The 27,755-nt window shown below is 35.0% G+C and overlaps 2 protein-coding genes and 1 pseudogene across 5 annotated transcripts; all 3 read left to right on the top strand.

The window, feature by feature from the left end:
- LOC141820179 (fimbrin-2-like) lies at window positions 1-17,587 on the top strand. Its single transcript, XM_074707453.1, has 14 exons — window positions 1-221; window positions 317-505; window positions 609-835; window positions 922-1,093; window positions 3,420-3,458; window positions 3,591-3,659; window positions 3,764-3,880; window positions 4,825-5,039; window positions 10,022-10,174; window positions 10,279-10,478; window positions 10,690-10,847; window positions 14,428-14,524; window positions 16,929-17,020; window positions 17,122-17,587. Exons 1-14 carry the CDS (start codon window positions 135-137, stop codon window positions 17,305-17,307), a joined length of 2,001 nt encoding a protein of 666 aa, XP_074563554.1. The 5' UTR covers window positions 1-134; the 3' UTR covers window positions 17,308-17,587.
- LOC141820188 (two pore potassium channel c-like) lies at window positions 12,990-14,091 on the top strand (annotated as a pseudogene).
- Window positions 17,588-18,596: 1,009 nt separating the features above from the next.
- On the top strand, window positions 18,597-26,487 carry LOC141820193 (cyclin-dependent kinase F-3-like). Of its 4 annotated transcripts, XM_074707471.1 has the most exons (18): window positions 18,597-18,739; window positions 19,512-19,899; window positions 19,983-20,061; window positions 20,955-21,023; window positions 21,126-21,215; window positions 21,958-22,096; window positions 22,172-22,274; window positions 22,394-22,446; window positions 22,581-22,647; window positions 23,059-23,167; window positions 23,245-23,310; window positions 23,403-23,471; window positions 23,539-23,599; window positions 23,670-23,774; window positions 25,011-25,045; window positions 25,210-25,255; window positions 25,916-26,000; window positions 26,078-26,487. In XM_074707471.1, exons 2-18 carry the CDS (start codon window positions 19,892-19,894, stop codon window positions 26,220-26,222), a joined length of 1,329 nt encoding a protein of 442 aa, XP_074563572.1. In that variant the 5' UTR covers window positions 18,597-18,739; window positions 19,512-19,891; the 3' UTR covers window positions 26,223-26,487. The 4 variants fall into 4 exon arrangements, with proteins under 4 accessions (XP_074563572.1, XP_074563573.1, XP_074563574.1 ...); XM_074707472.1 differs by lacking the exon at window positions 23,403-23,471; XM_074707473.1 differs by lacking the exons at window positions 18,597-18,739; window positions 19,512-19,899; window positions 19,983-20,061 and adding an exon at window positions 20,072-20,138.
- The last annotated feature ends 1,268 nt before the right edge of the window (window positions 26,488-27,755 follow it).

A 27,755-nucleotide genomic window follows, 5' to 3' on the forward strand; every position in this document is an offset into this window, starting at 1 on the left:
CTCCATCCCCCATCTCAATCTCACCTGCACCCACCTCGCACTCCATTTAGCCTTCCACCATCCTCCCATCGTCACCACGCCACCGCCACACCCGATTCATTCTGAGGGAAACCACAGCAGGAAGTTCCCTCTCAATGGCCGGCTTTGAGGGTGTGGTCGTCTCTGATCCCTGGCTCCACAACCAGTTTACCCAAGTCGAGCTCCGATCTCTCAAAAACCAGGTACCACCACCGACACCACGATGCTTCCTCCTTCATTTTGTTTCTAAACGTTTAATTTTGTTGATGAAAGACTTCGTGTTTACTCCAAATATTAGTTCCTTTCCGTGAGGAACGATGGTATTGGCGCAGGCAGTCCCGGGTCCCTCACTCTTCGCGATCTCTCGTCCGCGATGTCCAAGCTTAAGATCGGTGGTGGCGGAATCACCGAGGATGAGAGGGCTGTCTTCCTGAGAGAGTCCTACCCCGACCTCGATCGTCATGTCGATTTCGAGCTCTTCCTTCGGGTCTGTTCTGCTGCTTTGTCTGTTTCTGCTCTTCTTACCTGTCACGAATGTGTGTTATAGTAGCTTTAGTTGGCTCTAAGATTGGATCTGTCTCTTCTTGAAGGTGTACTTGGAGATGCAAGGGAAGGTTGGTGCTAAAAACTCGTCCTCGGCCTTCCTGAAGGCCGCAACCACCACCCTCCTCCACACCATCAGTGAGTCCGAGAAGGCCTCCTACGTCTCCCATATCAATAACTACCTCGGAGACGATCCTTTCCTCAAGAAGTACCTGCCTATTGATCCGATGACCAATGATCTATTCGAGATCGCCAAGGATGGCGTCCTCCTATGGTGATCCATTACCGAGTTATTGTTGTATTTCCGTTGATTGTTCTTAGACATTGTTTGTTAGTAAATCAATTGTTTGGCATGTGCAGTAAACTTATCAATGTGGCTGTTCCTGGGACCATTGATGAGCGGGTGATCAACACAAAAAGAGTGTTGAATCTGTGGGAGAAGAATGAAAACCTTATGTTGTTCCTTAACTCCGCCAAAGCCATAGGTTGCACCGTGGTTAATATTGGAACACAGGATCTAGCTGAAGGGAGGGTGAGTATTTTTTATTTGTCGATATCTTAAAACATTCGACTTCTAATGTCCTGCAGATCTTTGGGTTTTTCCTAGTAAAGTAAAAGAGCTTACAACTGTCATGAATTTGCTTTTGGTATTCTTCTAGTCTTGGTTGAATGGGAGCCTTGACACAACGGTAAAATTGTTGCCGTATAACCTTATAGTCACAAGTTTGAGTCGCGGAAAGTCGGAAACAACCTCTTGCAATGCAGGATAAAATTGATACAATAGATCTAATGTGGTCCGATCATACTCCGATCCTTCCTCGATAGAGACGAATCTTAAGCAACATTGTCCTAGGCTGTAGCCTAGTCCAATTTTTTTTATTACCTATGTAAGTTTTTTTTTTTTTACTTAGCCCACTAAAGCCCACCCCTTCCACACTCAACCCACCTCTAATTCCTGGATCTTCCCCGCAATCTTGCATTAGAGAGAGCTTTGTGCACCAGACTGTCCTTATTCTTCTAGTCTTGGCTATTTGTATATTAATTGTTATTCATCTGATTCAAAAATATCATGGTTGATTTTGAAGGTTTCAATTAACCGTATTCTTATTATCTTCTTTCTATCAAAAAAAAAAAAATCAATACCTCTTTGTGATCCCTATGCATTTTCTCATAAATTTGACACAACTTGTATATGTGCTCTATGTCTTGAAAGCACCTACACATTAACTATATCGTGCCTTGGCATACTTTGTATGCGACTTTTACTTCTCTTTATGGCTAATTTCTCATCATTAATGATTTGTGTTTATCAAAGTCAACTGCATATATTATTCATCTATTGAGCTCTACACTGGACTATATCACTAGTATCATTCAAATTAATCAAATCATTTTTTATTTTATTAACCAATATTTTTTTGCTGACGCTCTACTTCATACATGAGTCAATTAAATTTATTCTTATGAAATTTATTAGCTTCCTTTGGACATTCCCAATTTATTTCTCTTATCTTATCATCTATTAGAGCTATACACTTAGTTGCTCTTGAATATTAATATTTTTTATGTTATCCTTTCTACTAATGCCACCATCTATATTAGCATTCTCATCTCTTCTACCTTAATATTTTTATGCGTTGCTTTCTAATGCCCAACATTCTAATCTATAAAGTATGATAGATCTTATTGGTTCATAAAATTTTCCTTGTAGCCTAAGGATACACGAAGATTATAAATATTTTAGAAGATCGTTTTCATTTCAACCATTCATTCGTTTTTCCTATTAATATATACTATAAATATATGATTCTTGTTTAGATCCAAGATAGCTACCACTTATAAGAGCTAATGTCCATCCATCTAAACTATTTCCTTGATACTTTTTATTATGGCCCAAACTGCATTCAATTATATTTAGTTTTTATTATACTTCTTTTAGTTTCAAATTTTTTTTTGCTACAATTCAGGCTTCAAATTTAAATTGTTTATACCTTATTCAAATAGCAATATATCACTGATAAATAACATATGCCGAAATTTATATTGGACATTATTTGCTAGTTCACATAGCATTAACATATATTGATTTTGAGATGGAGATGATTTCTGATGTAACCTTATGATTATTGGAAAATCATTTCTCATCCTCGGTAGCTCTAGCGCTAATACATATCTTTTATCATATCAATATGATTACTAGATATAAATTTTTTCCAAAACCCACAATAAGAAACCCACAAATAATTTTTTTCCAAAACCCACAATAATACTTGGGTACTTATGAATAGCTATTTAAGGACTTTATAGTAAACTTTTTCTAAGTAAAAGTTGTATGCAAATTATTATTATTTTCTATATCTTCTGCTAGTTATCTTATCAAACAAATTAGTTGCTCTCTCTCTTGTGAAACCAAATCGATTCTCAAAAATATTTCTCATCTCTTATTCCCTTCTTTTAAGTTTTTTTGCAAAATTTCATGGGTATGCAATTTGTAATTGGATAACAATATCTGAGTTCACTACTAATCTGTAATTTGATCATATGTGATTATCTTGCCAATAACACTCTGTCGTAGTTTTTCAAATTCAAAATGTGTAACTGAACTGGATTCTGTAATTGTACATGGTAGATCCTGCAAACAAGATTGCTATAAAGCTTAGGATGCTCCTTTTCCTTTTATTGACTATTCTGTTTAGAAAAGATTAAAATTCACAAATAAATGGACATAATGACAAGAAAGAGAAAAAATCAGAATAACTTTTCTGACAAAGACATGAATTTTTCGCAAGGATTCTGCTATTTTTGTTGCTTTGATATGCTTCAGCTATTAATTTTCTTGTCGTTCATTATGTTTTCAGCCTCACCTTGTGCTTGGATTAATATCTCAGATCATCAAGGTATGCCCTATTATTGAGAATAGTTTCAATATGTTATTGGAGCAGAAAATACTGTTATGAATTTTAATTTCTTCCCAGAAATTATTTTAAAGAATGGATGCTGACCTATGTTTCTGATGATATCACTGTCAGATTCAACTTCTAGCTGATGTTAACCTGAAGAAAACTCCTGAGCTTGTAGAGTTGGTCGATGACGGAAAGGTTTTTGATATTTTTTTTCTCTTTCTAGCCATCATATATTTGAGAACTTTTGAGGGTTGAAAATTTTCTATGTAAATTATCTTTGTTTCATTTGGATGTTACAGGATGTTGAAGAGCTAATGAGTTTGCCACCGGAGAAGATCTTATTACGGTGGATGAATTTTCAGCTCAAGAAAGGTGGCTTCAGGAGATTGATAACGAATTTTTCCTCAGATGTGAAGGTATAATGACAGTTTGAAGGTTCATTCAAGTTCAACATGTATAATTCTTCTTCCTGTATCCCTTTGTTTCCATGTGCCATTCTCTCCCATTCATTTTCCTTTCCCTTTTTTTGTCTTAATAGAGCCTTTAAAACATAATCATAGGGAAAATGGTCTCAATTAATTCTTTCTTCATTTCCTAAAATGTCCTAGCATCAATCTTTTAGATAGTGCAAAGAAAGAAATTATTTTAGTCTCCCCTTGATCATTAGGAGCCACAACATCAATTATTGATCTTTTTTTTCAAAAATTTCTTGGCAAAAAAATCAAAAGGCACCCTTTTTATTTATATTATCCAAAGGGCACTACTCTTTCAAAATTTATCAAAACAATGCCCATCCATAATTCCCGTAATTTATACTCAAAACAGCCCTTCATGCTCCACCTTTGAGCAACTTTGGACCAAAATTGCACCACTTTGAAATAGCTTTGACTAAAGCTCCAAGGTGGTGCAACTTTGGTCAAAGCTGCACCAAGATGGTGAAGCTTTGATCCAAACTGCTCTCTGCTCGCGCTCTTAGGATAGTGCATCTCTAATGTGGAGCAACTTTGGTCAAAGTTTTGACCTGTCAAAGTTTTTCCAAGTTTGGGTCAAAACTGCTCCAAAGTGATGTAGTTTTGGTTAATAAGGTAGAGCATAGATGAGTATTTTGGGTATGAAATTATGGAAGGTGTAGTCCAATTTTGATAATTTTTGAAAGAGGGGCTCTCTTTTGATTTCTGCTAAATTTCTTTACTTTATAACTAGTAACATGCTGTGGATATAGTTGGTGATTGAAAATTTAAAATATTTAATTCTCTTTTTCTTATTGGTATCATTTGTCAAACAGGTAATCATTACCACTTTTCATCAACTGAAATGTTAAAGATTACTAGTGTTATTATTATGATCTTTTCTGTTGCAGGACAGTGAGGCTTATGCATGTTTACTAAATGTTTTGGCTCCCGAGCATAGTAAGAAGCCATACCCTAGTACTGTGAAAGATCTTCTTGACAGAGCAAAATTAGTGCTTGAACATGCAGATAGGATTGGTTGCAAAAGGTATCTCACCCCAAAAGATATTGTCGATGGTTCGCCAAATCTCAATCTTGCCTTTGTTGCCCATATTTTCCAGAAAAGGTAAGGTAATTTGTCTATTATATTCTACTAGATATTTGGAGTTTCTGAAATATATATATATTTCTAATTTAGAGAATTTACCCAAACTTTTCCTTAATATCTTTTTGTCATCTTTTACATGCTTGTACCTTACATTAATGAGAAATCAAGATTAATCCCCTAGGTACAACCCTTTTACCTTTTATTTCATTGTAATTTTATCTTTTTAGGGGTAAGAGAAATGGCGGGCCACCAATAGGTACCCATATAGTTATGGGTACTCCCGACCATGGTTTAGAATCGTAGGTTCTATGGTTTGGAACTGATGGTTTCATGGTTTGAAAATGATGGTTAAACGGTTTGGAACTACTGGTTCGATGGTTCAAAAAATATCGTGGCTATGTTCAACAGTTCATTTTGAGCCTGAACTATAATTGGATCAACATGCCGGTTATGATTCCCACATGTTGAACTGGTCAACGGGTAATTAGTTCATTGACCTGGTTATGGTTCCGGTCGAGGTCTGATTTGGACATGACCATTGGACAAATCTAGTCATGGGTAAAGTATTGTTCCATGTCAAAGTGTTGGACTTTCGATGAAATAATATGATTTCAATATTGTGTTGTCCTGAGACTTGGCATACTTTGACAAATATTGAAGTGTTTCAAGATGAAATTAGTTGTTTTACTAAGGTTTAAAGCATTATTCTGAACAATTATTGGTCCTTGGACTAAATAATAATATAGAAACTAATTGAAGAATAAGAATAAAAATAAAGCATCAGTCCTTGGACTAAGTAATACTAGAAATTGATTGAAGGAAGAAGAAGTTGCTTTAGTACAGTTCGAGGACAAAAACCATTAGTGTCTCACAGGGCCGTCTCAAGGTTTCATGGGGCCCTAGGCTAAAATTTTTTTTAGACCTTTAATACAATTTTTTTAAATATAAAATTTTCTCTCACCCTTTTCATCATTTTATATAAAATATATTTTTATATAAAATTTAGTTTTCTAACTATTAATTTAAAAATAAATTTTTATATAAAATTTAATTTTCTACAAAATTTTTAATTAAATTTTTATATTTAAATTTTGTTAATAAATTTTTTCAATTGATAAAATTACTAGATTATTTAATCTTTTTTGAAATATTGTTGAACGTAAATAAGATTTTATTAATTTTAATTTTAAAAAATTTATTTCTGTTAAAAAAAATGATAAATCCTAGTTAGTCGCATTGACTCAATCCCTGGATGACTGGTCCAGTCCTACAGAAATTTCTCATGGACCACTAGGATAAATCGGGAAGCGCACCAACATGTATATATAGTTAATAATATTCTATAACCTATACATGCATTAGTAAAAAAAATTAAAAATTTAATTTTTTTTATAAAGTTCAACACCTTAATAATTTTTTTTTTATAATGCTGGAACCCCAATAAAATTTCATTAAAATAATTTTTTTTAATATTAATGGGCCCCAATAAAATTGGGGCCCTAGGCATAGGCCTTAATGGCCTATGCCTTGAGCCGGGCCTGGTGTCTCACTCGGACCTATTACGGAGAAGCTCTGCAATTGGTTTTGTAGAAATAGGGGTTTTGACCTAATTCAGTAGGTTAGGAACAAGCTCCACAGGAGAAGTTGCTTTCTTGGAGTTTGAGGATAAAAACCATTGGCGTGTCACTTGGATTAAACATCGCCTGTGAGGAAGCTTCATGGTTGATTCTGTAGAAATAGGGTCTGAACCTAATGGAGGAGGTTAAGAAGAAGCATACAAAGAAAAAGAGGCTGCTTTTCTGGAGTTTAAGTATGATAAAAACATTGGTATCTCACTTGGATTGAATAACACCGCCTATCAACAAAAAACTTCACCATTGGTTTGTAGAAATAGGGTGAAGAGGAAAGAGAGGTTGTTTTCCTGGAGTTTGAGGATAAAATCAGTGGTGTCTCACTTGGATTGAATAACACTGCCTAACAAGAAAAAACTTCACAATTGGCTTTGTAGGAAAAGGGTTTTGACCTAACCAAGGAGGTTACTTTCTTGAAGCAAAGGAGGATAAAAACCATTGGTGTTTCACATGACTAAATAACACTGCCTTACTGCCTTTCAGGAAGAAGATATAAAGTTGATTTTGTAAAAATCAAGTATTCGACCTAATGGAGACTTACTTAGATAAGGAGGAAGAAACCTAGTCCTGTCTCAGTTCACATGGTCTCACCTTGCTTGGTAAGAATTCAATTTTGGAAGAAGAAGATAGCACCTCTTGTTAGGAAGAAACTTCGCATTTGGTTTTGTAGAAATTGGATTTTAACCTAACAAAGGAGGTCTTTTTTTGGATGATTCTCAAGATTTTTAAGTTTTCTTAAAGAAGTTTAAAAATTGTTGTGTTTTTTAGAAATTTAGACATTTGTTTGAGCTTTTTTAGAAATGTTGGCACATTTTATTTTGATTTAATGGAAAATTAATTTGGTTCATTGGAGTTGAGTCCAATTAAATCTGATTTATGCTTAAGTTTAATATGTGATTTGACTTGATTTAGTTAACCCAATTGAGTTTGAGTTTGGTCATATTGGGGTATGGGGTTGATTCACATAATATTGGGCTTGAGCCCTCTCTATATCATTTAATTAAGTTGAGTTGAATCTACTTCACCTTATTTTAGTTCATTGTATGATTTAAACATAAAACATGTATATAGTCATAGAATCAACTATGGTTGAATTTGGTTTGTATATGGGTTGATCCATATTAAAATAGTCATAGGTTCAATTATGGTTTGAAACTTTGAATCATTTTTGTGATCTTGAACTCAATGGTGGTCCATCAATATTTTGAGATTGCCCTCTTTGACACTTTGGAGCATTTGCTTGACATGTTGAAGGAAGTTTTTCCATCCAACATTGTATTATGGATTTAGAGGGATGGTTTTGATACTTAATAGACTAAAATAAGGTAAGTATACTGCTCCTTGCTAGACTAACGAAGAGGAAGGGTTTAGTATACTGCTTCTATTGACTAATACAAACTTTTTTAATTCTAAAAGTTAAGGTTCTCAAATTAATAAACAAAAAGCTAAACATGTATTAACAATCTAATTAATTGTTAAGCAAATAATTAATTCTAATAAAAATTAATAAAAAATTATAACTTATATTAAGTAAAATTAATTATTTTATTATTAACAATTTAATTAAATTAGTATTGAAATCATATTGACACAACACAATATGATATTGAAATTGTATTGCTCGGGTCAGAGGTCGAAACTTAGCTCAGCTTGTGATTTTAAACATTGATCTTGAGACTTCACTTTGGATTGATAGGACTCCACTGCCTGTTGATGTCCACAATAGCGAAAGACCATAGATAGGAAGAATCTCAACAAGCTTTATGGTTAGAGCAAACATTGTGGTTAGAATACAGAATTACCTCCATCATGAAGCCGTGTTATAAAATCTTTTTCTTCAATTACAGAAGTAATACACCAAACACCTTGTATGTGTTTGAGAATAGCTTCCTCCAACAAAACAAGATGAGAAACACAAACACAAGAAAAAAGTAAATCAATATTTTGTTGGATTTAATCTCTTAAGGTGTACTTAATTGTAATTTGTATATGCGGATACGAATCGAATCCATTTAAGTGATCTAACTAAGGTTTATCGGGTTTCAGATTATTGGATGTGGATTAAATATGTGAAACCCGTTAGCTCGATCTGTTATTATTTATGGGTTGATAACGGATCAGATTTCTATATATAGGATTTGGTCCCTGAGGTTTAGGGTTTTAATTGACATCTTGCCTTCGTTCCCCATTGACGAAGGTCTTATGACGCCGTCACTTAATTCCCTTGGAAGACCATCCTTTTGCTTCCGTTTTATCGTCTTCCACAGGGATCGAGCAGTTGACGTCTACAGGACAAGGACAATGACTTTCAATCAGGTTCCTTATTGTTATTTACATATTTTATATGTTAAACCATGTTTCGTTGAAACTAGATCCTTATTTTATTTGTATTTTCAATTATTCAAGTTCTTATTCGGTTTATAGAACTTATACGTTTTAGGATATACAAATTCTTTCATATTTGTGGTTCAGCCAAAACCTTCCCTATTGATGGAATTTAAGTCTATATGATATAGAGCAATGTATACAAAAATTTGGACAAGCCACTGCCCACATTGAATACTAAACACTACAAAAAAAGGAAGCAAAATCTTCGTCTCTAGTGCCCTATGTCAAAAGCTTTAATGTAGTATAGACTCTTCTTTCTATATGTTCTAGGCTCTATCATATTCTTTGCATGCACCACAAGATGTTGTCACAACTCAAGCACACTTTCTGAGGTGAAAATCAATCTTCACAATGCCCTATAAGTTGTCATGCAGGAAAAACTGCAGAAAAAAAAAGAAAATAGGTTGATTGGTGTTGTGGTCCATGCCTGTGAGACTGAGCCATGTGGTTGATTCACCAAACCTAGCAAAAGATCCTGCCTAGGGTGAAATCTAATCAGCGTGAGGGTTGATCTTCCATAGAAGATGACTTGGGTGTTAAATTGTTAATTCATCGACAGATGGTGATAATGTCATTTTTAAACATTATGCACATCCAAACACAATACGTGGCAATAAATATATCTTTTTAAATATTATATGACTCAGAGTTGATACTAAAACAATCAGAAACATTTGTCTTTGTGGATCCAAATCAACTTGATTTGAAGCATTTTGCTAATTTTGTTCTATACAATCCAACAATTTCAATCATTATTAGTGTTAATGCTTTCAGAAATCTTAATGTCTCCAACCATCGGTTATTTTCAGGCCACATGTTTATTTTGTAATTCTTTGTCCTGTGTATTTCTGATGCATGAATAAATGCTGTATTATTAATGACAATTCAGTATTTAATAGGCCTTTGACGAGTGAGACCTCCACATATACAAATAACTATCTGTCTCCCAGAAAGCTATATCTAAGTATTTTTAATCTGCAGGAATGGGTTGTCGTCCCAGATGAAACAGATCACCTTTCTTGAAGCAAATGCTGATGGCCCACAAGTTTCAAGGGAGGAGAGAGTATTTAGGTTATGGATTAATAGTCTCGGAATTTCATATATAAACAATGTGTTTGAAGATCTCCGAACTGGGTAAAGAATATCTAACTCTTGTGTAGTCTGACTACTACTTGTTTGTTTATTAGGAGATATGCAGCAAGCATTTTTAATAACATATTGCTAAATTTAACATGCAGATGGGTCCTCCTTGAGGCCATTGATAAGGTAGCACCAGGAATAGTTTGTTGGAAATCCGCGAACAAACCTCCAATAAAAATGCCATTCAAGAAAGTAGAGAATTGTAATCAAGTTATCAAAATTGGGAGACAACTGAAATTTTCTCTGGTGAATGTTGCTGGACATGACATAGTGCAAGGGAACAAAAAACTAATATTGGGTAAATGCCATTACATTGATCACAAAGAGTGGCAGCCAGCTTGATTACCCTTATGAGTAACACTCAACTACCTAAATCAACTGATTGTTTGATGTAGAGTTTAATCTGGAAACAATAAAGATTGGAATTCTTTCTTTTAGTAGTTTATTACCAGTTTTGCAAAATCATTATTATTGATTCACTACTGAATATCCAAATATATCTGTTCCAGCTTTTCTATGGCAACTCATGAGGTACAACATTCTCCAACTTTTGAGGAACCTGAGATTCCACACTAGTGAAAAGGAGATAAAAGATGTTGATATCCTGAACTGGGCTAATAATAAAGTAAAGAGTTCAGGAAGATACTCACGGATGGACAGCTTTAAGGTAAATATTTTCCGTTTTTCTCGAGTATAATACTCCGAAGACATACCATTAAAAATGTCATTGGAAGAAGAAGAAATATTACACTTTACTGGTATAGTTAAATTTTTTTTGGTTGCGGTTTGCTAGGAATTCTTTTTTGCTGTGAACTAAATCTCTCTTTTACTTGGGGGTTTTAAGAAACTCACCATATAATTGTAGCTACCTAAAGCTATTGTAACTTAAATTATGGTTTTATACTTTTGCAGTATGTTTAGGCGAATCTTTAATCTTTATAGATGTTTGTCAACTATGACTGACCAATCTTATTTAGTGAACCTTTAGTTTGTTTTTAGCCCTTTGATGAAGGGGAGCCTTGGTGCAACGATAAAGTTGTTGTTGTATGACTTTATGATTACGAGTTCAAGTTACGGAAACAGTCTCTTACAATGCAGAATAAGATTGCATATTTTATATATATATATATATATATATATATATATATATATATATATATTTGGATAAGTAAAATGAATATATCAAAATAGATCCAGAGTACAATATCCTATAATCAGTAGCGTTTCATGTCTGATGTAATGTCAGATCAGAAAACATTTTCAATGATTGGTAAATATGGATTTGTACGTTTCTAAAAATCTTCTCACTCTCCAACTGTCCCTCATCAAAGATACAATTGTTTCTAGCTCTCCATACAAAGTGTATCAAAACTAACATCGCAAGGTGTCTGACTTTAGTCAAGAGACGACCTCCTCTGAAGAAAAGCCTGAAGAGTTGCAGCATCCGTCGGTAGGTCGACATCTTTTTCTGTAATCACTCTTAGATCCTCCACTATAAGACCGCTACAAGAGGGCACCCAAAGAACAAGTGCTTATGTGTCTCCATCTCTCGCCTACACAAGGCACAACATTGATCCTCCAAATAGTTCAGTCAGTCTCCTATGGGAAGTCGCTTCTGAGCCAGCATCCAAAGTGTAACTGCATAGCTAGGCTGGATGTAGGGATTCCACACTGTCCACACCCAGGACTTCTTACGATTGGGATGTTTAAAAAAGTCATAAGCCCTAGTTACACCTCCATCTTGCTCAAACCAATACACCAACTTCTACATAGCACCCGTCGACGACTTAGTAGCCGTTAGGATGAGGTCACGGATCTACAACAATTGCTTGATCAGCGGGACATCCTAGTGCACAGTCTCCCAAGTCCATATATCCGCCCGTCTCAAGTAGATACAATGCACCCACTTGATCCAAAGAGCATCCTCCTTCGTCTGTATCCGCCAAAGTACCTTGGCCAATAAGGCAAGGTTCTAAGCTTTCAAGTCGCGGAATCCCAGTCCTCCTTCTTTGGGCATGCACATATATGCCTAAGACACCAGGGGGTATTTTGGATGTCTGCATAAAAGACCTGCAGATGTTATAAATGCGGTCAATAATTCCAAGGGGAATAGGTCATATGGAGAGCTAGAAATACTTCACTCCCTGAAGCACCGAATTGATGAGTTGCGCCTCTCCCGCATATGAAAGTGTCTTCTTCGGTTAGTAGTTAATCCGTCGTACTAAGGAATCAAAGAGTAGACTGTAGTTCGAAATCCGTAGACGCTTAGCAGCAAGCGGTATTCCCAAATATTGAAAGGGCATAGTCCCCTCCTAGAAGCCTGTAAGAAAAAGAAGTCATAACCGTGTCGATTCATCTACTCCAGTCAGATAAATATTCGACTTCCGGCGATTAACCTGAAGTCCCACGGTCGTCCCAAACACCTGTAAGCAAGAAGATAAAGCTTCTACTGATACCTCATCCCCTCGACCGAATAATAATATGTCATCTGTATACACCAAGGGCATGTTTGGTAAGGGGTAATCAGGCTTGTAATGTAATTAGGATTACATTATAAGATGATTTCCTTTGTTTGGTAACATTTTAGAGATATAATGTAATGTAATTGCATTTGAAAAAAGAGTCAAGATCTGTAATCTCGATTACAAAGGAAATAATGTGGAATCTGATTACATTATGGATTCTATTTTTATCGTATCAAATGTACCCTTCCGCTTTATGGCCAAATAAACAAGTTTATTTCTTAAACCACTTAATTTATTATAAGAAAATAAATCTTGTTTATTTATAATCTCACAACTACAAATCCTGTGCTCTGTTGTCCTCTGCGATCGATCTCCAACCCATTGCCAGACCTCCTACTGCACTTTCCTTCATGAAGCTGGCCGCCGGTAGCGTAGCTAGTCCTATACGTCTCCGTCGGCATCGCTGTCTACGCGGTGAGGCACAAGAGCTTCGAAGGTCCCACCACTGGCTCCCCCGTTGTCGATAGCCTCTACTTCATCTTCGTCAGCCTCTGCACCATCGGCTACAGCGACCTCGTGCCGGGCACGCGGGCTTCCAAGCTATTCGCCTGCGCTTTCGTCCTCGTCGGCTTCGGCTTCATCGACGTCGTGCTCAGCGGTCTGCTTGCGCACGCGCTGGACTGGCAGGAGGAGGCGCTGCTCGCGGCGGTCGACGCCGGCGGCTGCCGCACACTCGGCCGCGCGCTGTTTCTGGTGGACGTGAGGAAGCGGCGGATGCGGGTGCGGATCAAGGTTGCGCTCGCGCTGGCGGTGTGGTCGCTTGCATCGCCTTCGGGGCGGCGATGGCGTGCGCGCTGGAGGGCCTGTGCTGGGTCGACAGCTTCTATCTTGCGGTGGGGTACGGGGAAGAAGGGTATTATTGGTATTTTATAATAATAAAAATTATATTCCTTATTGAAAATAATGGCACCAAACACTGTAATGTAATCATCCTTATAATCAAAGATTACATGCATTCCTTCAACCAAACATAGTAATGTAATCTTGATTACATTACAAACTTGATTACACTACAAGCGTGATTACATTACGTCCTACCAAACGTAGCCCAAGTGCGCCAATTTGAGGTGACTATACTGAGGATGAAATTTGAATCTGATATGTCCGTGCGCTGCTCTGTCACCCAAAGATCTCCACACAAATGCCAAATAAGGAGAGAGAGAGGGTCTCCTTGTCGTAACCTCTGACCCCTTTGAAGAATCCAAAATATCCCCTATTAATGGTCAAAGAGAATGACGGAGTGGTCACACACTCCATTATCTAGGATATAAGCTTTATAGAAAATTGAAGACCAATAAGCGCCTCACGTAGAAACTCTCAATGAACCAAGTCAAAGATCTTCTGAAGATCAACCTTCATAATGCTTCTAGGGAGATGCAATCTTAATCTTCATAATGAGATTGCATATTATAGACTCAATGTGGTTTGACCATCCCTCGGGATCCCACATTGACTAGAGTTTCATGCACCGAACTGTTCTTTTTTTTAGGAGTTTAGTGTATCTCACACTCTAATTATGTAGCAAGATATGACTCTTAATTTGTATTCTTCAATAATCACAAGCTAATGTGAAACAAAATGTTTGTTTAATTGTTCTTTTATTCCAGTTTGATTACTTGTTTTGTGTCTACTGGTTCTGATAACATGTTAAACCTTTTTTTGGTTTAAGAATTTCAAAGAATGATCTCATATCCAATCAATTCCATTTCCTCTAATTTTCAGGACAGAAGTCTTTCCAGTGGGATATTTTTCCTTGACGTGTTAAGTGCAGTAGATCCTAGAGTTGTGAATTGGAACCTTGTGACTAAGGGAGGAAATGGTAAGCCATTTTATTTATAAGGTGAAATTGTCTCATTTTCCTTGTTGATTTATCTATATGCATGTTGAATTGTTTTTATTCCTTAATATAAATCTAATTTAAATTTTTTGTCAATAGTTTTGTTGTCTTTGGACATCAACCAAACATAAATTTCTCATGCATTTTAAATATTAGAATGTGAACAAAATTGATTCTTATAAAAATGGAAGGGCGCCAAAAATAAGACTAAAGCTTAGTGCATATGATTTTAAAAGGTTGTCTTGGGTCACATAACTCGCAGATGACCACATACAGTACATTTGATCTACGCATGCAATTAAAAAACCTTATACAGCTCATTGAAATGATTTTGAATTAAACAAAATTGAGATAAGATACCAAGCTAGCCTATTTAGTAGTATGTAACTTAAGTGTTAAATATTTTTTTAGAATACATTGAGTATCAATATATTGTCTAATATTTTGCTAATTGTATATACCTTAGAATATGCTCCCACATACTTCATATAATATCCTGCACTAGGTCGATTGCATACAATCTGCGTACTTTGAGTGTGAAGATCCAAATTTTATGTATGGCACAACTGAAATTTCCTTTCTAATATACCATCCAGACCAATATTGATTAGAAGAAGTAATTTATCATTGTATTGCCTATCCAGGAAAAAACCAAAGGAGTATTGGAGAATATCAACCCCATTTTGTTTGATATCATCTAAGAGAGAAGAAAAATGTGTACTCGACGTGTGAGGATGATTGGGCAAGGAACCGAGGAGATCAACAAATAAGGAGAAAATTGTCAGAAATAGTTTAGGTAAAAATCAAATAGGAGAAAATCTTTATTGGAAAATCTGAAACCCAAAAAAAGGAAAATAATGCAATAGAAGTAAAAAATTATAAACCTTTCTATAATGAAGAGAGCTAGAAATCCATCCTTTGATTGAAGCATCAACAAGTCCACTCTCTATAGAGTATCTTCTTCTACTGATGCACGTGTTAAGAACCTTGCAATAAGAACCTTTACCAGAGTTCTTCATTTTTTCACACAGGTTAAAGGGCAACTATATCTTGAGCCTAAACCTTTTTATTTGTTAGAAAACTAGCAACAACAATGACATGGTATGACCAAGTTTAATTGGATTGATACATTATAGTCATCCAACTGAATTTTTATTCATAAGTATTTAGGAAGGTTGCCCATAACTCTACACTATTCCCCCACAGTTACACTTACTAAAATGAAATCTACAATGATGCATACCTAACATCTTATTATAATGACCTCAAACTGATTAGGAGCTTCTATCTCAACCTTTTTTGTAGTTCAAATATTTTTCTAGTAAATCTCAATCTTAGTGCTCATGGATTCATTTTGCAATTTGTTAGTATCATAATGAACCTATATTTTCGTAACTCAATTAGTTTGTTTGAGTTGACTCTTTGCATATGAAACCAAAATAGGCCTTTACCCTATTCATGCATCAAACTTTTTTTTTAATAATCTCATGATTAAATCCTTTCATTTGTGAATTTGTTATTATGCTCTTTGAACTAATAAAGTCTACGAAGATAAAGTCTACGAATTTTCGTAACTCAGTTAGTTTATGCTCTTTGAACTAATCCAGGCAGTAGGTCTGCCAAGTCTCGAGTGCCGTTAGAGATAATGAAATCCATTTTACTTTTACTGGTCTTTCATCTTCATTGTTTCAAGAGAAGCTATAGCACCTCTATAGCTGATAAGATTACCCTTAACGTGAAAGAGATAAATTCTGGTTTAAAAGTATTTGACACTCTTAATCTTTTGTTCTTTTCTCTCCTATAAATTCCATGCCGTGCCTTGACGAGAAGCAGTCGAGACTTCCAGCAAGGAACACGGCCAACCCGTGTTGCCTGACACGACTGTGTTCTATGTCGTGCCTTGACGCGGAGTAGTCCAGCAAGGAACACAACTAGGCCGTGTTACTTGAACGGCTGTGTTCCATCCTGTGTGTGGATGCGACACAAGCGAGTTTGGAACTTTGAGAGATCATAATTTTTAACTCGGGTTGAATCATGGGAGCCACAACTAGTCAAATCGAAGCTCGTTCATAGATCTAAAATTGGTTACTTGGTGGAACTGTAACAATCCAATTTTAGGTCCAAAAACATCATTTAAAGCATTTTCGGAGGCTTCGAACAACTTTTGTCATTATATTATGGTTATTTTCATCTTTTGCATCATTAGGGTTTTGAGAGTATTTAAACGGTAAAATCTAGAGACAGTTTCTCTTTTGTTTGGTGATTTTTAACGTCTTCTTTGAAATTCCTCGATGAAAATGAGCCTCCAGAATAATTGCTATTCTGATTTAAGGAACAACCATATTTGTGCCATCCTTGATTTTTCTAATTTAAGGAACAAATGCAGATGAAGAAAAGAAAATGAATGCATCATACATTATCTCAGTGGCAAGGAAGCTTGGTTGCTCAGTGTTTTTACTTCCAGAAGACATACTAGAGGTAACTTTGATAAGGATGAATACCAAAGCTAATCTCAAAGGAAACATCATTTCTCAACATTAATGTTTTGCTTTTATACCATAATGTTTTGCTTCCATCAGGTGAATCAAAAGATGATGCTTACTCTCACAGCTAGTATCATGCACTGGTATTTGAAGAGACCAATCATCAAAGATACTTCTGTCTCTTTGGATGGCGAAAATGGGATTTCATCAGACAGTACATCCAGCATCTCTTCAGATGACTCGGCATCAGAATCTTCAATGGATGATACTAGTTGTGGATAACATGTGACCAAAATCTGATAATGGATGATATTTCTTTTTTTCTTTTTTTTTTTGGGGTTTTACCTCAATTTATTCATAAGATATTTGGTGGAGAGAGTTTGGCTTCGATAGAGAATTTCAGTTTTGCTTGAAGAATTGGGTGTTTTTTTTTATTGGTTTAATTTCTCATGCCAATTGAGAAGTTTAGATGACAAAATTGCATTATAGGCTAACCTAAAGCATCAGTTATCCTGTGAGACGGTGATTTTTTCTTATGTTTGTAATTGTAAGATGTGTATTTTATTGGTATCTGACATGAATGGAGTTGTTATAACAGGTATTCAAGAGCACAACTTCCTCATTTTCCAGATCACTTCCAGTCTAAATTTTTCAATGCATGATATAAATGGATGAAAAGAAAAAAGGAGCATTTTGGCAGATGTAACATTTAGAAATTGTTAACGTTCATGTTTAAGAGCGTTCTAATTAAATCAAGTCGCCTCAGTGGCATGACGGACAAGCGGGAACAAATGAATTGAGCTTTCTCCCGTGGAGATAGTCGTTTCAACATCAAATCTAAAAGGCCCCTTGACCGCAAAGTTAACACCAAGAATCCCAACATAGGCATTCAAATGCTCAAGCAGTGGAGGAAAGGAATGCTTAATAATGGCGGAGTCAACTTGGATGATTATTTCGGATTGTGGACTATGCCAACTTAACATCCTGTGTTTTTTTTTTTGTTTTTTCAAATTTTTTTTTCTTTTATTTATAAATTCAAAATTTTTTTCGATGTTATCGAGCTCCTGAATTATAGTCCGGATAACTTATAAGATGGCTCTGCCCTTCCACATTAAGCAACAATAATTATAAAACTTTCTTACACCAATCAACTTTCTTAAAAATACATATCTTTATATAGATTATATATATATAATTTAAAGCAAATTTATTCCCACCGTCACGCGTTGTGGCCCACCAACCATCCGCATATTCGCGCAACGCGAAGCCAACCTTCAATAAGCCGGCCAACCACCCCGCATAGTTTCTCAATGCGACTCATCATCAAGAGGAGCATCCTAAATGACCAAAACACCCTCGTTTCCCTTATCCAATATACAGTTGCGGTAACTTCACCCATTATATTATTGGGTTTGGTTAACCACTAAGGTCGACGGGTAATTCCGTATCATTGTCTGTCCACTTTAGTAAATTAGTCTTCGAATACGTAAATTTAGCTTTTATTTTAATTCATTGCGTGGGGACCACACCTCTCCTCTGTTTTCCCCCTCTTCCTTCCTCCTCTAAATTTTTTCATTGATTTCCCCTTCTCCTCTCCTTTCCTCCTCCAAATCTCTCTCCTGGTTTTTCCAATTGAAGCGAGCGTCTGCGAGATCGCCTTAAGCTGCAGGGATCAACCTCCAAAATCGTTTCTTGATGCTCTCCCTTGTTGATGGTTTGTGATTCTGGGCATCCTCCGTGTTTTTCTTCTCTAGCTTGTTTCGGATGCTGAGTCGACAGGTCATTGTTTTGATCGTTTTTCTGGAGGTTGGTGTTTTTTTTCAGTGATAGAAGGCAATGCCTTTTCTCTCCTTTCTGATTCTCCCCTGTTGGAAAGATCATTTCTGCCCCCTTTTTAATAAAGCTAGTTTGCTGGTTGCGACTCTATTTGCGACCTGTTTTGGCCAACGAATCTACTGATTAGTTTTAATTTTTTGGTCTCTGTTTCTGTTGATCTTAATCCGTAACTTGATGATTGCTTCTTATCGTATAAATTCTTATAAATACAGGAATATTTTCAAACAAGTTTTTCATTTTTTTCTACCCTTTGTTATTGTTCTTGATTAATGATTTGCAACAAATTTGCTGCTTTTTCTTCCTGCTCATCGGAATTGTCTTTTTCTGATTGTTTGAAAATTACGTAATACTTTGTTGGATTCGGTGTACTAGCCTCGCACTAAAGGGGAATGGATTACGGTCGACAAGATAGTGGTGAATTTGTTTCTATCGTCAATCCTAATATGGAAAGTTTCTTACCATTGGATTGGAAAAAAATAAAACCAGGGATGATGGCTATTTTTTCTTTCTTCGTCTTTCCTTATACCTTTCTTTTCTTGACATTTCTATGATCGATTCTACAACTGTAAAATTTAGCATAATTGACTTAATTTTTTTTGTAGTGAATTCACTGTGTTGGATTCATAATCTCATTTTGTTTACATTTGCAGGTCAATTGCCCCAGTTTGTTAAAGCTGGGAGAATATTTTACAATAAATGGAACTAATTTGTTTCTGGGGATTTATTTGCTTGAACATTTACTTGGTTGTAGTGCTGGGAGAGCTGTTGCACACTGGTCTTGTTTGACACAAATGTTAATTACTGATTTCTTCTCATCGTGATTGCATTAAGTATGCCAGGCATGTTCTGGGTGATACATAGTCACGCATCTGATGGCAATGAGTATTCTTTTGGTTGCATAGGCAAGTATATGCTTGATGATACATGCCTATATGCTGTTCAAATTCTTTACAAAGATGCTAAAGAGCTTCTTGTTCGAAGTCCTCTAGAAGTACAGTGATTTATTATTGTTTGCTGCTGAAATAGAAACATGGAGAAGTAAGTAAATCATAGTTGTATTTCTTGAACCTAATTGTTATCTCGGTTGGGCTCATATTGCCACTTGTTCCATTTGCTTATAGGTATAAGTTCATAAATGAGATTGGAGATGGAACCTGTGGAAATGTCTATAAATCACTCAACATTGAAAACAATGAAATAGTGAGTGCTGAACTGAAGTTTTGATTGATCTCTTCAAACTACTTACATGGACATAATGCTGGTACTTGCTAGGTTAGGTAATTTATTTAAAGCTTGAAATGTTGTGTGGTAATTCACAAACATATGCATAAATATGATACAGTTTTAATGGTGCCACCTTTTGTTCTCAAACTCTTGTGTATTATTCATTGGTATAAATTGTTATGAGGAAATAAGGACTTTTGATATGAGGACACACATATAAGAAAGCCAAGAAGATCTGCTGTGATTAATTGACAGCCATCATATTTATTAGAAGATGAAAAATTCATGATTCTCAGCGATTTTAGGTTATCTACATAGATCTTATGGGATATATTGAGTTTTCTGTTAGTCAGCAACAATAGTTTAATCAAACTTTTGTCATTTCATTATATTTAATTCTTCTTTATTTTGTATCAGGCCTTCACCTATACCTGACATATTAGGTCTTTATTTATCTTTAAACAGTTCTTCAACTATAGCTTATGTATTCATAGAACAAGGTATTCTAATATATCTAAAATATTTTAGTATGGCTATTTGAAGTGGTGCCTTTGGCATCTGTTTTGATGCTGACCTACAAACGAGAGAACCCCTTTAATCAACTGGGCAGACACTCCAAGCTCAGCTACCACTGAAATTTCCTCTCCTTTTTATTCCAGCATGCCCACCATAGCATCTAAGATTTATACCTTCATCCCTGTTTTGTAGCTTGGAGATTCAGTGTAGAATTCTAGGTCTCTTGGAAATTTCATCTTGTCCGTTATATGAATTAAATGATTAAAATATGTTTTTGTTTCTCTAATAATTTTCAATCTACTTTAGGAGTTATCAAAATTTCTGTGGTAATCAGAGTTATGAACTAATATCAGGTTGCTATCAAGAAGATGAAAAGAAAGTTTTACTTCTGGGAGGAATGCATGAATCTATGTGAAGCTAAGGTATAAATCTTGTTTAATTTTATTACTTCATCAGGGTGTTTTTATCAAATTCTCTGATCTAGTCAGGCAGTCATGACAAAAAAGGTATTATGCTTTTGACAGTCTCTTCGGAAGTTGAACCACACCAACATTGTCAAATTGAAGGAGATTGTTAGAGAAAATCATGAGCTTTTCTTCATTTTTGAGCACATGGTGAATAGTCTACCTTTCATCTGAAGTAGGAATAACATCTGTTTTTTTTCTGAACAGCTGGGTTTTGCAAAGCATTATTGAATAAACACTTTTACACTGGAAAGTGGAAACTAATTTATACTGTTATACTCTGAGGCCCAAATAGTACAGGTTGCGTTCAACCGCTTTGTCTGATTTTCAAAGAAGGAAACCACTGTTTTTTTTGTTGTAATGGTGAGAAATTTGGTCATCTCAAGGTTGATTTATGAGTTACATTTCCACTTCCAATCTAATATTTCTTTGCACTTTGCAAATAGAGGACTAAGGAACTTCCACTATAACAGGTCTTCAGCTTCTATTCGACATATTTATATGTCCGTCTTCATCTCCTTTGACTATCTTCTGCATGCTCACTGATAGTGTTTCTTGTTCTGTACCTTACAAGATGGAAATTATAATACATTGAACATATACTTTACTCTTTTTTTTGCACTACATATTTTATAGGTTTAAGTTTAGCCATTAGGGATTTGTTTAACTGATTTTGGATGTATGTTCACATATAAAATGAGCAATACAAGAAATTGTCATTGTTGAAGTTTCCATACCATTCTTCTATCAAATGTTTTTCATCTATTACATAGTACATGGTATTTATCATACTTTTGTTAGCTATCTGGACATGAATTCTGTAGTCTTGTTGATGTAATTTTAATTGTTTTTTTAACTGAAAATCTCATTGCTTTTAGCTGAAAATTTTCAGGAGCATAATTTATATCAGGTGATGAGAGAGAGGCAAAATTCTTTCAGTGAGGGAGAGATACGGAACCTCATGTCACAAGTACTACAGGGACTTGCATACATGCACAAGAACGGATACTTCCATCGAGATCTGAAACCTGGTATCAATCAAGCTTTTTTGGTTAAAATATACTTTTTAAAATAATAAAACTTACAAAATTACTTGTTAATCTCAGAAAACCTTTTGGTTACTCATGATGTAATCAAGATAGCTGATTTTGGACTGGCAAGGGAAGTAACCTCAGAGCCTCCCTATACTGATTATGTTTCTACAAGATGGTAATGGATGCATTTCCATTTATGTAATTGATTTTACTCCATTAAATGTTATCTGTCACTAAGATAAGTTGCTGTAGGGCTTTTGTTTTATCTGACCACTGTTGATCATTTATGTCAAGGTACCGTGCCCCAGAGGTCTTATTGAAGTCTTCATTCTACACCCCTGCAATTGGTAGCTAAATACTAATACTGGATATTTTATTTTTATTTGTTTTTTTAAATTTAAATACTATCATTTTTAGGCTCCTGAAGATTGATGATTGTTTTTTCTCAAGGTAATTTTGTTTCATCTCAATATTGCAACAGACATGTGGGCTGTTGGCGCAATTCTAGCAGAGCTTTTTATGCTATCTCCTCTTTTCCCTGGCGAAAGGTAACAAAATCTGTTACCTTTAACTAAAAAGAAAGCAAGTTCTAAGTTTGGAGTCTCTATTTTTTAGCCTCTATGAAATTGCTATTGACATACTGAATGGAGAGTGTTCGTCTATTCTATTATTGATATGTTCTAATACTTCATATATGCATAAATCCTTGGTTCATCCTTTGAATAATAACATATATCTTGAATTTATTGTGGCAGTTACTTCTATCATTTCATGAATTCCAATGCATAATACTCTACTCTTTTATACCAGAGCACTGTGTTTAACTGTGATATTTTTCTTCAAGACTTTAACTTTCTGACAGCACAATGTATTTGCACTTCAATTAACTATATTGATTTTTTCCAAATTATTTCATGTAGAGGCTCTGTCCTTTTAATCATTTGTCACATTTTTCTCAGTGAGATAGATCAAATATACAGAATATGCACCATTCTTGGAACTCCAGATAGCAGTATTTGGCCAGATGGGATTCTTCTCCCACATTCTACATATTTTAATATCTTTCAGGTAGAAACAGACTTATAATTAAAGTTTACTTCTCATTTTGTCTCCATCCTAACTTGAATTTCTACTTCATGCAAAAGTTTCCACCTGCTGATATCTCAGATATTATTCCAAATGCCAGCTTGGAAGCAATTGACTTGATCCTGGTAGGTTCATATGAACTTTATATTCACTTGCATTTACCTTGCTCTAAAGCAACCTCTGAATGATGCATACGGTTGTGCTTCCTCCAATCCAGCAATTATGCTCCTGGGACCCGCAAAGAAGGCCAACTGCTGAGCAATCCTTGCAGCATCCCTTTTTTCATGTATTTTCCTCATACTAAATTTTTTCCTTGAACTCCATCTGAGAGCTTATTTTTGTACACCTTTCAGGTAGGCACATGGGTTCCATGTCCTCTCCAAGATCCATGTCAACCAAAGATAAAACAAGCTGGTGAGGCTTGTGACTAAGAGTCAGTCTCTTATTCTATTGATGAATTCAATTGGTACTCTGATTATTATAGGACAATTACCAAAGCTTGAACTAAAGTTGTGGGATTTTGGCACTGAATCAGATGATTGTTTCCTTGGTTTAACATTGGCAGTCCAACCCAGTATTCCTGAGAGAGGTAATATAAGTTAATCTTTGTAGGTATTTTTGTAAATTTGATGATGTTTCTTTGAACTTTGACATTCTTGCAAAGATGAAGATTTTTTTACCACTAGCTAAATACATATATCTTGGCTCTGAAATCTGGAACTAGGCTATCTAATATTTATTCCAAACTAAAAAATTGAACTGAATCAAAAAAATTGATTCTTTTTGGTTGGTCTAAGCATAACAATATTTGTATTCAGTCTCTTTGTTTAACTGTGGACTAAACCAAGTACATGTCAAAAAATGCACAATTTAACAATTTAAGTCAACATATACCTTTTATAGGGAAGGCAATGGGATGGGTATCCTTTGGTACCCATCACTACTTGACCTACTTTATTGCAATACCCATTGAGTGTATTTGAGATGAGATTAGGGTAAGTAGAATATATCCATGACAGGCATTCAAAGGGTTTGGGTTTGGTTTTGGCTTGGGTTGTGAATAATGAATAAATTCCATTAATTTTACAGGTATATATAGGTATATTTATATAGTATACTATTACAATCCCTATTTTTTGATTTTCCCCCCATTATTCCATATGAAAATTGGTTTCAGTTTTGATGGGTATCTGATAGTACCCCTACCCATGGGTACCATAGCTATTTAATTGGTTACTTGAAGGGTGTGGATAAAGGCACCCAGGAAGGGTATAGGATGGCACGAGTATTGAGTTTCTTAATGAGTATGATGGATATAGGCAGTGAAAATTTCATGGTATCCTACCCATTGTCATCCCTGTTCTTTTAAAACATTTTTTGTTCAAAAAAGTTGCATTTTGAAAATAGAATTTTAAGAAATGATCAAGCTTATGCTAATTCAGTTCAACCCAAAATAAATTTTGTTAGGTTTTACTTCAATTTACATTCTAATTCTGTTTGGTTTAAATTCTGTAAAATCAATATAAAATTTTTTGTTTGGTTTGGTGGAATCTACCTGGAATATATGATGGTAGATAAATACTGTTATCTTGACATTCTTCAGTTTGGTAAGATATTTTCCTATTTCTTCTCTAGTATGACTAGTGGTCCTTGAAAGATGGTGGAATTATTATTAATATTATTTTTTATTTCAATTTTTGTTATTTGGCACCCCTCTGCATATATTTATGCAACTTAAGTTGATGAAATATCTGCTTTTTATTGATTTATCTCTTTGGAGTCCGTGCACCTCAGTTCTAACTAGTTTTTTTGTTTGGTTATGCAGATTCTGGGAAACATGTCTTGCAACAACCAAGAGAGGTAAGTTATTAATTTTCTATATAGTTGGCAGAAATATGCTCATGATTGAAAGAAATAATGAAACTAGGCATTCAAAAACAAACTTGCATCACCATTGAGTGCTGATATGCTTTCTTCTGATGCGGCACTGATTGCTTCCTTGTTGGTTTTTTTTTGTTCTGCAGGACTTCTTGTTTTACAATGGGTGCCAGGATCATTCTAACCAATCATGTAACTCTATCTTGGATTTGTGCTTATTTTTTTCAATAACTAGTAGTTTTTCTGTTTAATTGAAAGATGGAGAGTGGTTTCAAATCTGGTTCCTACCATTTTTTTTCATCATACTACTCAATATTTTTGGAACTTTGAAATCCAATTTGATTGCTCCACTTGAGTTGCTAAGTTTAAACAACACTATTTGTTATATAATCCTAACAATAACTATTCGCAGTTCTATCTTTTGTCACTTTTTCATCATCATATTTCATCATCATATTTCATCAATTCTCACCTCTTTTTGTCGTTCTTGATTTCTATCTGATATAATGGTTTGGTGAAACTTTTTTGAATTGGCTGTATGTTTTCTTGCTAGAGGAAATTGAACTCAAGTAACTTTTCTCGAGGAGTTAATGTAGCTCAAATTTTTTTTGCAACCAATCATCCAGACCTCAAAAGCTCATGCTTGTCTTCTGTTTTGTTTATAATTAAAATAGGCTTAAAGATCTGTGCCCATGTCTTGTACATGCCAATTTTTTTTGTTTAAGGTTCTTTAATGGTCAGTTAATGGAGTTTTTGCTCATGAACTTACACTAGAAATGCAGAAAGTTCCACTCCCTTGTGCTAGCTCAGGACGATTTTCACTCATTTTTGTTTGGTTCTTGATTACTTCAGTGTTTTGGCCCCTGCTGTCAACCGACCAAAACCTCAATGATCTAACAAACACATCTTTGCTACCATCATCTTACATACTGAGCAGGTAACAGCTTTGTTATACGTGACTTTGAATAAGAATACAATGTGTCTAATTCTAGTCTTGATCTTTATTCTTCTTAGCCAAGCCCCTCGATCTACTATCAGCTTTGAAGAGTCATCTGGGTTCACATTCCCTTCTGTGCAGCCAAATCTACTGGACAATGGTGCATTTGGACCTATGATGTCACTCTCTACGCCAATCCCAAATGTTCGCTCATTCAAGTAACTGCATTTTGAAATTTTTTACCCTTTGTTCATCCTTACAATTACACAAGTTGACATTGGAGACGGTCAACTAGGCGGCAGAATAGATCTTGAAAGTGTCAATTCTAGTTTTCGTTTATTATAGAGTGCTTTACAGAATAAGGGATACCCTTGTACATATCAGTGAATGTAATGGAACATTGACAATTTGGTTACTGATGAGATTCATGGATTGAACCTTACAATCTTCCTCTCAGTTGTTGTACCTTCTTGTATTAACAGCAAGTCAGTGGGAAAATATGTTTTTTTTTAAAAAAAACTTAGGATAATATATACTTTTATGGGCACTCAATTACATAAATTTCACCCTCACGAACCAAACAACGAATAGTACCAAGAGAGGTTCAAAATCAACTGAAGTCGAAATATTTGATTTTAATTGGATATTATTTTTACCGCTTTGATAGAAATGATACAAATAACGAATAGTATAAAGACCATCGTGAACTTTTGTTACTTTGGTTTGATTTGCAATTTTTTTTAAAACAAAACAAAACAAATATTTATTATAAGTTTTGTGAAATTAAATTGTTTCTGGAAGGAAAATTTTTGAATGGACTTCATTCAACATGCAACAAGTTCTATACTACGTGAGCAATGCTCATCCTTATTTTTTTTAATTGACATTACATATTTAAGTCTTAGGCTCGATTAATCTTAAGTATTCGATCCTATAGAAATTTTTCATCAACTATCAAGAAAAATCAAAGAAGTGCAGATGATGACTAGTCTAACAATATTGGATCCGCTATCCATTTGAAAAAAAATCCCTGCAAGGCTTTTGCTTTTGATCGTAGCAACACAAACTTTGAGCTTATTACCAAAGCGACATTGTAATAAATGAAGTTATTGCACAATATTGAGGGAAGAAACATTTTCTTGTACATGGAATATGATAAACCTAATATCTTGTATTCATAGTATCAACCCCACAACGGGAAAGATTTAACATTTCAATCTATGAGCAAAACAAAAAATTTTGAGCAGAGATATTTGCCCACGCCCAGTGTGATAGTAGTGGCAAGGGTAAATTTGCTTCTGCATCATGACGAGAGTTGATTTCTTTAACTTCTCGCAATATTAATTTTTTGTGAGGTAATTAAATAATATTGTGAATATATATATTATGGGGAATATGTTCAATTGATTTAACTTAAATGAAGATCAACAACCTTTGTCATCAGGCATCTGCCGAGCCAATGCTAAGGTGATTCCTAAGAGACTGACTCGTGGCTGACATTTAGTTCCCAATATAAGAGTAGCATATGCCAAGATAGCACAGTCTCAAAATTCTATATAATTTCTCTTTTATGGTCAGGTACTGAACGAAACCTCTTACAAATTGATTGTAAAGAGTACATTAGATTTACAATAAAAGTGTTAGGGTTTTTACAATAACTCTTAAGTGAGAAGTTTTTGAAAAAGTGAACTCCAAATAAATGTGACTAGTAGATCACGTAGAGAAGGCTCAGGAGATCAAAGAAAGATTTTGCAT

The sequence above is a fragment of the Curcuma longa genome, unplaced genomic scaffold, assembly GCF_044706935.1.
Source record: "Curcuma longa cultivar G26 ecotype Majalengka, Jawa Barat unplaced genomic scaffold, ITB_CL_G26_1.1 utg2798_np1212_758248_RagTag, whole genome shotgun sequence".
Classification (NCBI taxonomy): domain Eukaryota; kingdom Viridiplantae; phylum Streptophyta; class Magnoliopsida; order Zingiberales; family Zingiberaceae; genus Curcuma; species Curcuma longa.